This window comes from Falco naumanni, chromosome 4 (genome assembly GCF_017639655.2).
Source record: "Falco naumanni isolate bFalNau1 chromosome 4, bFalNau1.pat, whole genome shotgun sequence".
NCBI lineage: Eukaryota > Metazoa > Chordata > Aves > Falconiformes > Falconidae > Falco > Falco naumanni.
Window position 1 is genome coordinate 94,974,272 of NC_054057.1, and position 12,555 is coordinate 94,986,826.

At 44.7% G+C, this 12,555-nt stretch overlaps 1 protein-coding gene across 6 annotated transcripts in view; it reads left to right on the forward strand.

Moving 5' to 3' along the window:
- The first annotated feature begins 762 nt into the window (after window positions 1–762).
- The window catches only part of TAFA4 (TAFA chemokine like family member 4), a 93,717-nt gene continuing 81,924 nt past the window's right edge, over window positions 763–12,555 (forward strand). The window contains exon 1 of one of the 6 annotated variants that reach the window (XM_040593295.1): window positions 763–917. In XM_040593295.1, the coding sequence (XP_040449229.1) occupies window positions 884–917 (34 nt within the window). In that variant the 5' untranslated portion in view covers window positions 763–883. The other 5 variants (XM_040593296.1, XM_040593302.1, XM_040593299.1 and 2 more) reach the window with 5 other exon arrangements.

Below are 12,555 nucleotides of genomic sequence, written 5' to 3' on the forward strand. Positions count from 1 at the left end.
CTCGCCTTCTCCTCAGCTTTTTTAGTTTTAATACCTTCGTGCACCGAATCCCACTGGGATTTTCCCCCTTCTCTCCAGATAAGGTGACCTTCTGCTTTTTGGCACTCTCCAAAAAACAGCACCCACCCGGTAAGATTCCCTCACAGCCTCGTGCCTGAGCTCCTCTTTGTGCCGGTGCTTTACGCAGGCAGCGCCGAGCCCACGTCTGTCCCCAGCAGGGACAATGCTACACCAGCCCTGGTCTCAAATCTTTTTCCCAGTAACAGGAACGTGGTCTCCAGCCCCAGACCTACGGGTTTATTTTAGCAGAATTCAGTAGCGACGTAGAGTGCTGCTCCCAGGGCAGGGAGCCGTGGGCAGCTCATGGCTGGGCAATTTGGAGGGAGCCTCGTGCTGCGCTTTGCTGGAGCGAGCACCCAGCAGCAGCGTGGGGAGGGATGTGATGTGTGTGCTACCTGGCCGTGGGGATCTGCTCTGGGCTGATGTGATCCCCCACCTGACAAGTTCAATGTTTAGGACCGGTGAGGAAGGTTTTTCTGCCGATTCATTAGTTTGGGAACAGGCCACTCGGTGGGATTTTCCCACCAGCCCAGCTCCCCATTTCTCTCTGGAGAGCACTGTGGAGCCTTTGGGATGCAGGAAAGCAGAAAATCTTTTCCCTAATGGCTCGTGTTGCTGTTTAGTGCCTGCCTGCCAAATTCGATGTCGGGAAATGCTGAGATCTGGTAGGGCTGAACGTTGGTGTCTAATGAAGGAACGTCAGGATGCGAATGAGGTTTCTTGTCCTGTGCAGCCGAACGCGGGGGTGTTATTTATAGCTGCTCACTGGCACCATAAGCACCTGTAGAGACCTGATTTCCTCAGCCCCTCAGTGGAATCACAAATGACAGAAAGAACCGAAGATGTAATGACCCGAGGTAGGAGAAATTATTTACCAAACCATAGATAAGACGACTGTTATCTCCTGTACTGTGTTTAGGGCACCCAATCTATTGCAGATGTTACCATAGTCATGCTGTTTAATTTAAAATTGTCCTGTGTTCCTTATGTCTCAAATTCTTTTCTTGGGAAGCTAAATCCTTTCATAACCTAAGTGCAGCAGAGGAGATGAAAACGGCTGGTTTGTGGATGTATATGGCCATTCCAAGGGAGCTTTATGTAATTGTTTTTTAAATAGAAATGCTTGCTCTATTTTTTTGGTCCGGTTCATCCTGGTTTTGTTGTTTGCCATATGTTTTCTGACATATGCTCCTTGTCTAGCAATAAAAAGCTACCAAGACTAAGAAGCCTTTGCTAAATTGTAACAGGAATAGTAAGAGCTCTTCTCATTTTACTGACTTTGCAAACTCAGGGCAGATATGATATAAATCAGAGATGATAACAGAATTCATACCATTGGTTTCCTGGAATTATTTTCTTTGTGAATGGGTCAAAAGGGTAAGGATTAACAGAACTATTAGGTATTGGAGATGGTAGCCTTGCCTTTTTGCCTTTGTCTTTTAAAATCTGACTCTGGTGCAAGAAGAGCTGCCTGTCTCAAATTGAACGTGGTCCCCACTCCCCAAAAACTTATTCGCTTTGGACAAATCTCTCTCCACCAAACACCCACTGGGTCTTTCTCCACTGAAATCAGTCAAGGGTCCCAGCTTCATCTCTGTGTGTGGAAGCTGGTTTAAACTTGCAAGACATTATACATTTGGTTGCATTTTTTCACTTACATTCAGCTGCAATGCTGAGCAGCGAGTTGTGCATGCCTCTCCAGTGTGAGCTTTATTTATTGCTCACCAATCACATGTGAACCTTCACTTTAGCTTTCCTTCTTCTGAGACGAGGTTTTGGAAGCACTTAAAGGATGTCAAATGCATGCAGCTGGAGATAGCCCTGGGGATTAATTTCACCCACAGCTTTGTCAGTCCTCTGGTGAGACCCACAATACAAGATGAGGGGCCGTTTACCCACAGATCCTCAATTATTCTTCCTGTGACCAGGCGGTGCCACACAAATTAGGACGTTTTCCATAAAATGATAGTGTGCGGTGATAATCAGTCACACGCTAATGGAGTGGCAATCAAAGCTGTCAAGGAAAATGATCTACATGCAATAGCTTGATTATATTTGTCCTGAGATACTTTTATGCTAAAGGATTTTCAAGTTTTAATCAGTCTGCATTAACTGTGATGCTCCTGTAGTTGATCGTGGAAAGACAGCAACTGTTGATTGTACTAAAAGCATTAAGTGACCTCTGCTAATTAAAAGATAATGTCAGTGCAACTGAGTGGAGTGCCTGGGTCTTTAGCCTTTTAGACAGACATTAAATGAAAACCGAAGAGTTTGTAGGAAATAAATGTGGGAAAGGTAGGAGACTTTTTTTTTTTTTTGGTGGAAATAGCAGGTCGTGTTTCAGTAAAAGTTGTTTGATCCATTGATGATACCTGATATGCCATATCAACAGCGATTTGCTGAAAAGAACAAGTTTCCTCACCAGTTGTGAGATGTCTTCACTTAGTCTACCTTGACTAGAACATTTCACTTGGGAAAGCCCGATACAGTGAATCCAATGTGTCTCTCTGTTCTCCATAAATAAGCTAAATGCGTTTTCTCACAAGTGCCCGTCACCTTTTAAATGACCCAGACATTCAGTGTTAAGTTCTGCATTCAGTAATAATGTAGTCAGTGTCTACAAATGCAGACTTACTTGCCTTTCTTCATTAATCTCTGTGTCTGGGAGAAAAAACAAAACAGGTGGAATAACTATGTACAAGCACAACCCTTACTCCTTGGAGACTACAAAAGGTAAACAGCCTCCTTGCTTTCAACGTTTATATAGCTGCAGAATGAAATCCCTTTGGACAGAGAAGCAATGGCACAAATTCTGTGTGAAATCGCCTGAAGATGCTGCTAACTGTTGTCCTCCAGGGAGCTGTGGTGGCCCGAGAGCTCTTGGAGGAGTTGCCAAAGCACTCAGTAAAAGTTTGGTATCGTTTTTCAGGTTTGTGCCTCGCTCTTTGACTCCTTCTTCTGTGAGAAGAAACAGAAGGAAGGACAATTAAATTATTTTTTTTTCCATGTGGAAGAAGGTAAATCACGTGGGGATATAGAGAGTAGCATAATGGTTCAGATTCAGTGCTTGAGAACGAGGTTGGCTCCATGCATAAAGCAGAGGCTTCACAGGGAGGAGAGGGGTGGTGTCAGCTTCTCTTCAAATTAAAAGAAATGTTCTTGAAACTGCAGGTTATCTCTTCCCTGGCAGTTTGTAACAGAGCTTTACAGCTGCCAAATTGTATCCGATCACATTCAGCATCTCCAGCTGAGGAGGCTGCAGGGTGAGGAGCAGCCACGTCACCGGGGTGTGAAGGCATCCGAGCCGGCCCTGGCTTTGGACTCTGTCAGAGGCTCCATCCAAAGGGTATTTCCAGGCAGAAGATGCTTGTTCTGGCACCAGCCCGAAACCTGCTGAGGAGGTGGGCTGAGCCCCCGTGGTGCCGTTGACCTTTTGGCCAGGAACCCAATGCTGTGACGAGCTCGTGAACTACAGAGCCACCTATTACTGCTGATGACAACTGTAGTGCCTGTGCCTTTCATCCCATCGCACCGTGGGTAAAAGACCCCCTCCGCTGGCACGTGGTCCCTGCTGCCCTCTGTGCCGAGGGCACGAGGCTGGCTGGCTGCTGGGGTGGTCCCTTGCGCATCCCCGTGGGAGAACCACCGTGGAGGAGGCAGCTCTGACGGCCGGCACAGCCTGGGCTGCCCCGTGCCAGCCCGCCAGGAGCAGGGTGCCGTGCAGCTCGCCGCTTGGCCGTGCTGCAGCAAGGCACCGGCAGAGGCTGGGTGCAGCGGGGAGCTCAGCACCACCAGCGCTGTGCCCAGCACCCTGCCTGCCAGCCCAGAGCAGCATTTCGGGGCCAGAGGTATCCCGTCAGCCAAAGTAAGTAACAAGATGAAGGAGAGATTTTAAGAAAAAAAACAACCCATAGTGATTTTCCTCAGTGCCAACCATACACCTTACAAAAAATATTGCCCATCTGGAAGGAAGTCTAAAAGGGAGGTTTTGACACAAATACCCCCTTTATAGACGCTCCCCCCCCACCCCAGCCTTCTTAGCAGAAGAAAGTTACATCTACTTATGCGAAGGCCCAAGAACTTTCACTTGAAAACTTCAAACCTTGAAAAAAAATGCCCTTTCTGTTCACCCTAAGCACTGAATTTTGTGGAATCCACCCCTTTGCGGTGCTGTGGTCACAGGCCACTGCTGATGGGCAGACCCCTGGTCTCAGCAGTGCCTGATGTCTCACTTGTTTTTTTAGGGTTTTACAGTAAGTTCTTATTTTCAGTGTCATTTTAAGTAAGTATCTACACCTGAAGAAGCTTTGAAGAGAAGCTATTTAGAAGATTATAAAAAATAAAATAAATACTTGGCATGGAGATTCTTGGAGAGCATGATGAATATTTTAATAGTTAAAATTCTAGCCAGAGAGAAATGAAATGATTTAGTGCTCTAAATAAATCTCTTTGTGGGTTTTAATGTGCAAAAATGGACAATGGCTTTAAAACCTCTCCACAGATACTTACATCTATACCCTGGTATGCTTCGTATACATTATATTCATAGCCAGTAATGGTCTGTTATATTTTTTAGATGCTGAAGGAAGGTATTACACAGATTTTTCTCCTCTAGGACTTTGCATAATAACCTTTAGGTTTTGAACAGAGAGTTTAGAGCTGTTGTTGTTAAGCTCATCCTCAGCACCTTCTTTCTCAGAGTTCTTGTGTCTTGTGTTGGAAAGTGGAAACCAGAGAGAGGAAAGTCCTGGGGAGGCTGGGAAGGGAAGGGAGATAGGGAAGATCCATATGGGATCGTTCCCATGTGGAGTGGCTCAGGCTGCATAAATTGTGGAGAGCTCTGTGCTCACTGAATTTGTGACTGCAGCAAGTTTCAGACCAAAATGGGTAATATTTGATTGTGTCACTGCTAACGCTTCCGTTTCTTTCTCACATGCATCCCCCCACATCTGGAAAAAAGAAGCTTTTTGTAACAGCAGCTGTGACAGAGATGGAGCGTTGCTTGAGACGTTATTTGTGTAATTGATCGATGTACTGGCTAAAAAAGCCTTTAATTTTTTTTAATTAACAAAATGTATTAGAGTTCATGAAACGTGTATCCCTGAGCTATTATTTCTGTAAAATGATGTCTTTCACCTGAGCAAGAGTCCTTCAGTCCCACTGTAAGGCTGCCTTTCTGGCAAACCTTCCTGCTAATCGAATCTTCTGTATTTTCTTCCTTGCTTTTATAGTAGCTCCTGTTGCTAAATGTAGCGAATGCTATTGCTAAAATGATGGTGCCAGTATAAATTATTAAAATTACATAGAGTAATAAATGTGTTGTGTATAAAAAGATACAGAAAAAGGCAGTAGGACTCAAGCTTTTAAGTTACTTCAGAAAATTCTCTAGTATCTACAATGTGGATAAGCTATACTTTAAATGCTGTTGGGTTTTGTCTTTATGTGTTTTCTAAAGCAGAATATTTGGGAGCCATGCTTTTTAGGCTTGCAGTTTCCCTTGAAGAAAACGAGATGGTGAGAGGTCTGCTCACAGGTTTTTTGAGAATTTTGGAAAGCATCTTGGGCTGGATGCTTAAAAACATAGTGTCCAAAATCCTAAGTCACTTCTGAAAATGTACGTGGGATGTTTATAATAAGGAGCACTGAAAAAAATTAACTGTATGAAGTCTGCTCTGTATCTAATATAAAATTCATTAATTTACTGCATAATGTCTGTTTTATTTTCATTGAAATAGAAAAGGTCTTGAGAATCAATGAAATATATAGAGCCTTTGTCATCTACTGGCCCCTTGAACTCATAGTAATAATAGGACAGTTTGAGGTTTTTGTTTCTTGTAGCAGGCACTCGGAGACTGGATACGGGAAGTGTTACAGAAAGTTGGAAAGGGACACTAAACAGCACAGATGAAAGGTTAGTGTAATAAAAAAAAAATAAAAAAAGAGTACAGTGCATAATCTCAGCCCTTGATGGAGAAGATATGGTAAAATGTTGACTTTAATTGCCATGGGACATAGATTAGCAGATGGTCCCATGGATAGACTGCTCTCTATGTCTATAAATAGCATAAGTTAATTTATGCAAGATCTTTTTTTCTTTTATAGCTATCTCCCAATGTGTCAATATCTTTCTGGCAAGGAAGTATCCAGTACTGGAGCTAGAATATGGGTCGGTATCATGTGATTATGTTACAGCAAAAAACGCATCTGATCAAGCAACTCATGATTGAAAAGACAGGCTGTGACAGCCTGATCTGAATGCACCTTCATTTCAAAAATAACTATCGGGTATGTGCAAGTCAGCTGGAATAATAGCTGTAAGGGGGGAGAAGGCAGCATGGCTCTGCACAGGGTCAGGGAGCTTCGTGCAGTTTCCCGTCTCGGGCTGGCTGGCTGGCATTTTGCTTTGCAGATCTCATCTACCTTCAGCTTCCACCTCCCCACTGCTGGATGAATTTCTCTGCTTGCAGAAAAATCTCATTGCCACAACCTATTGTTTGTAGCCACTCTTTCTAGCAGGTCCTGCACAGCTTTGCTTGATTGCCTCCTTCCTCCTGCACTGCCAGGATGCTCGCGTGCTGGGGCTGGTCCCCGCGAAGCTGCAGTGCCAGGGGATGCTTGCCTAGTTTAGGGCAGCCACGTTAACCTAACCCTGCTGGGGTCCCTCTGCTCCTGCTCAGCAGGACTAGCACCTGCTTTCTGCCATCCCACGGGTGGGCTCTTGACTTCCAGTCGCATGGTGGGACCAGCCGCCTTTGGAAGGGGTGAGCGGTCCTGCTGAAGCGGGTGGAAAACCTCACATCTCCAAGTACCCTGCTTTGCTCAGGCCGAGCAGCAGAAGTGCTCATGGGTACGTTGTTGAAAGGCTCTGGGGTGGTAGGTACAGGAGATGCTGTTCCCCTGTGAAGGGACATGCCACCCCCACTCTGGGTCAGCTGCGCTGTCCCTGTGTGCTGCAGCAGCCAGCCCACGCTCTCCATCCCTTTGTACCTTGGGTTGTGCCTCCCTGGGGTGTAGACCCCAGGCGCTCCAGCTGCCTCTCTGCTCCTGACCACAGGAGCTCGTTTCCCTCCTTACTGGGCTGTCCCAGGCCTCCCACGCGGTGTCTCCCTGTCGATTGCGTCTGTAACAGAAACCTCACTTCTTGCTTCATAGCTTTGGCTTCCCTGTCATTCAGCAAACCTCATGTCAGCAGGCTTAGCTGTGGCTGTTACCTAGCAATCGGGTACTGGATTCCCACTGATATTTATGCTTTGGGTTTTTTGTGCCGTTTGTGCCTCGTCCAAAGAACTCTTAGAAAATCCCGCTTTGAAGCAAAGGCATCCATCGTTGTGCAGTATCCAGCATTATAGATCAGCTGAATCCAAGCAATCTTTATGTCCAGTTCTCCCTTGCTGTTACATCAAATTAAAGAGGTACTAGTAAGTAAGAAATAAGTGAAGAATTTGCTAAGCTGCATGTGTAAGTAAGCAGGGAATATTTTAAGACAGAGCACTTTCTTTTCCCAAGAGCAGCACAGTATCTCCCGGCCCCGCAGGAAGGCTGAGCCACCCCTTGGCTCATCACCTGGGCAGGTAAATGAAAATGTAACAGAGGGTGTGCAGAGCGACTGACTCGGTGCCACCTCGAGCCTGATGCCAATCAAAACCAGCCACCAGAAACATGTATCGAAGGATCAAGGTCCAGATCCAGCTCCACGATAAATCTAAACCCCCTTTGGTTCAGCAGGGATGTTCTGGATTTACCTACATGTAATTTAGAACAGATTTTGGACCCTGCTCATGAGCATTATGCCTTCCCCTACAGGAAGGAAGATTGTTTCTGACCTGACTTAAACTAAGCAGCTTTAATCGTTCAGTATGGTAACACCAAGACTGGGCTGGGGGCTGGGGACACAGACATGGGAATCCTATAATCTTTGGTTAAGTTGTAATGAAATTGTCTAGGATGAGAAGGAAACAGATGGATTCTGATTAATTTCTCACAAGTGTAGACCTCAGCATCCGATGTAACATATGTGGTGAGCAAATGTCACTCATGCCTCCAAAGTGCAGAAAAAATCACTATTGTCAGGATATATTCATTGGCATATTGGCTGCTGAACTCCCAAGGGTATAAGGATGCTGTGCATTACATTTACTCCTGAATTAAATATTCAGAGGCAGAGATACCTAACCCTTTCCTGTATGCCTCACTGGTTATCGCAGTTGAACTTAATGAATTGAAAGAGGGACGGGAAGGGAGGATTTCCCCCCCTCCTTTGTAAATCGTTATTTACTGTGGAAGGAATATCAAGATAGCTTGATATTTCTCCTTTACAGAGTTCAGCTGGGTAGCAATACAGCCTGAGTTAGGGAAAATAACACAGCTTTGAGCTGTAAATGAGCAGCTACACTACTTTGATCTCATACTGATAGAAATCAGAGCCCAGCTCTGTGTTCATGGAGTTGTTCTGGGTTTTGTCACTTCTACAATCTATTTAATGTAATTGCATATTAAAAAAAAAAAAAAAAAAAAAAAGTAGTTCATTTATTGACTGCCATTATATTGGTTAAGGCAGGTAAGATAAGAGGCCAGAGCTACTTGCTCTTGTGTCCATGTAGTCTTAGGAAGTGGAGGAAGCTATGCACATGAGTAAAGTGAGGCCCCATCTGCATGGAGGAAAGAGATTCATTACAGCTGACTTGTCCTGTTAGAATTACTGCCCCAGACTGTTTCTCAGAAAAGGATGTCACTAAGAAATCTATTAGAGTCTTTCACCACCAAACTTGGGAAACGAGTACGGAGCAGTGGGGCTCCTGTGCAGCTCAGGCTCTGCCCCATCTAGTCTCCCTCCTTTCAGTCAATCCCTCTGCAAAATCAAGCAACATGTATGTTAGTTTCTTCTCTTCTAAAAATGAATTCCTCATTAGAAAAACATAGATATTTTTCTCTCTGCTTCATTGTATGTTGAAATTATGCCTGTCTTAATTTGAGCATTTCCCTCTCCCCCATCGGCAAACACGGCTCCAGCTCACATCACGGGCTGGTTTGTTTGTCTTAATGATCTCCTTTTTAACAAGTGGAGGTACATCTTCTTTTGGGCAAGCTAAATCACCTCAAAGGGAGCTTTATTTCTGATTGAGGAAGATGTAGCTGATAGGTCCGGGGAAAGCTGGAGACATCCACATTAACTGCTGTCATAAGCTGGCTGAAGTACGCTCCCTCGCTCTTTCTCACAAAGCGTTTTGTTCTGTTCTAAATTGAAGACACAGAAAATCTCAGTAATAGCTGAGACTATAGTAAATGGCATCCATCTGCTAAAGTCATAACCTTCATTTTAATTAAGACTCCCAGTTTTGGAAAAATTGACCTCAGATTCTTGTTTTCCTTTTTTACCATTTAATGTTGCGACCTGTGCTGGCCCACAGGCTCCTCTCAGCTTGTGAAGCACAGCAGTATTGTGTTTGACTTCACTCATTAAAGAAAATAGTAGTCTGTATGCTTAAACCTTTAAAAATTGTAATAAGATGTTCAGAGTCTGATTCCTCAGGAAGATGATATGCAATTGCATGTTTATTTTGCTGAAATTCCTGATTTTTTTGCTGAACTTAGTTGTTTCTGACAGTTATCACCTGTTGTTGCCTTAATTACATGCCAGAATGGACGCAACAACTTGTGCATGTGCAAACTTTGAACAACAGTGCTAACCATTGTCAGCTGGAAACTTCTGTTCACTTTTCCTGTTTTTTCTGTGGTTCTTGGCAACGTGTTACTTGTAGTTCCCTCCCTGAAGCTGTTACCAGTGCCCACAGGACTAGGTTTGATGGGTGCTTATAGCAAAAAGACTGCACAAGGCAAAATCACGTAAATCCTCCGTTGATCTCCCAAATCACTGAACAAGATCAGACTAGCTCTTTTTTCCTTGTTTTATCATGTGGCACTGGAAATTCCTTGAAGTCTGTGTTGCCCTCCTTTACCATCCTGGAGACCAGAAGCTGTGCTGGGACTCCTTGGCCCATAAGAGTGGTGACATTGCAAAGCTACGTCAGGATTTTTTGACCCAGCTTATGTTGCATGAAAACTTTGGAGGCTCGTGCCATTCCAGGTAAATACAGGGTTTGCGGAATGAACCTACCCACTGCTTTGCTTGGCTGAGGTTTTTGCGAGTAACCAGGAAAGCCTGAAGACACAAGAAGAGGTAAAGCCAAGGAGAGGGGTGGGAGATGGATTTATAGGGAAGATAAAATGGTGGGTGTGGAGATTTGTATTAATTAATTGCAAAGATACTGAGAAAAGGAATATACAACCAATATGTTGTGACTAAAAATAGTTCCCTAAATCAGATAGCTGAGAATATACTCAGCCAAGTGAAGCCGTTTTCAAGGTGCAGCGTGATGAGAACGGGACCTGAGTGCACGTTGCCTTTGTCTCTTCAGCTGAGGCATCGCCCATGAAAGTCCCAGTTGCTGCTTCCTGTGTACAGCAGACCAGTACAGATATTAAATTGGGGCATAATGATGAATGAAACTGTGGGATGTGTCTTGATTATCCCGGGTTTCTAATGTATAATTGAATTATTTTGGTAAGTATATTTCAAGCCCTTTGATTTCTGGCCTCTGTTTTTAATTACTCAGCCCCCTCTTGCCCTTGTGTGTTATTATGCTACTCATTAGCATTCAGTGAGACTACAGAAGTTTGACTTCTGAATAAAGTAGCGTACAAAAGAGAAGGGATGCTTTTTATCTTGCCACTTAATAATTTAAATGGAACCCTTTTCTTTAATCAATGTTTAATAGTACAATAGTTGTTTATTTAAACTGCACATTGTCTAATTTTGCAAACAAAAAAGAGAGGAAGGATAAACACTTTTAGAAATAATGAGCTTTGTAACCATTGTAATCTTCAAAAGATTTAAAATATCTACAGCACTTATAGTGTTGGTTCATCTCAATGAGACAGTGACACGGGCCTTGAATGTATCTGTACCATTTATGCAGTGTTAAGTAGTACAAGCCTATTTTTTATTTGAGGGAAGCAGAAAACCTTGCTAATTGCAAAACTGAAAGCTACTCAGCAGCGTTAATATTGTTGGCATGACCGCCAGCTGTGATGATTAGGATGTGTGACAGAGGGAGAGATAATTTGATCACAGGCCTGGGGACTAGAAGCTCCTGTGTCCTGCTTCTTCCCAGCACACCTACAAAGGCAAGGAAAATGCAGGGGGAGATGTAGTTCAGCCCTGCAATGCCCACACTTTTGGGAGGGGGGTGTGTGTGTGGTGTCCTTCAGGGTGCAGCCGATGCCAGAAACAGGTGTGTAGCACCGGGTTGTGGGAAGGAATGGGACCTCAAACCTGGGCATTAACTTGACAAAGGAAACAGCTTTATAGGCAGTTAATCAGGTGTGGAGGCACCGCAGTGTGATGCTTGTCCTACGTGGCTTCGGATGTGACTCAGTCGCTGTGGGCCAGCGTTGAGCCATGGCAAGGTCAAGGGGACCCACAGAACCCGACATGAAAGACCTGGACTAAAGCATCCGTCCCTCTACTCGGCTTCCTCATCTGTAAAACAGGAATTGATCAGGGATATCTTGAGGATTTAGAGATATCTGGAGACCGCTTTGGAGGCATTAAAACTAGTGAGCATAATATCTGCATTTCAAAGTACTCTTTGGACATCACTTAATTCATTTTGACAGCAACCCTGCACGAGAAATGTGGCTGTCTCCATTGTCTGGATGGGAAAACGGAGTCTAAGAGATGGCCCGAGACAGAGGTGTTGGGGGGGGAAATGTGAGCGCAGGATGGCACCAGGCTGGGGGAGCTGTGAGCTCCCATCTCCCACGACTCTGCAGCCCGGCAGGTAAACTGCTCCCTGCACACGTACCGGGGGTGTTGCTCCTACGTAATCCCTGCCTGGTGTCCTGGCTAGCCTGCTTTCAACAGATTGTTCCCCAGGCAGCAAGGCAAGACCCTTTTCCTGGTGATTTGTGTCCCTTGTCCTCTAAATCTTTCCCTTTCCCACCAGTAGATCCAGTTCTCTCCCTTTTCCCCAGATCCACTTCTCACAATCCTTTGTGCAAGTTTGGAGCTCCTCTCCTTCTCTGCCTTTTCTCTGCCCCCTTTTCTAGGCTTGCTGGAGGTCTGGAGGGGTGTGAAGTGTTGAGAGGCAAGAATGTGGTAGCTCCAGGTATAAGGAGTGAGATGGAGAAATGTGATCTGATGCCGTAGGCTTGTCCCCTCCTATTTTAACTGTATTGTAGCTCCTGTGATTAGAAGAGCATAGCTGAGTTATGCTAATGTGTGGTGAGGGAGAGCTAAGGCTGGGGATTTGGACCTTTTCTTTCAGGCTAAATGAATTTATCCAAGATGTGAGAGTCTGCTACTGTATTATTAATTTACGAGGCATTGTGGTGTGAAGGCTACTGACATTTTCGCTGGTTTTCACATGTGTACTGGCAAAGTTGCAGATGGATAACTAGAAAGGTAGTATGCAATGCCGGATCAGTAGCTGATGA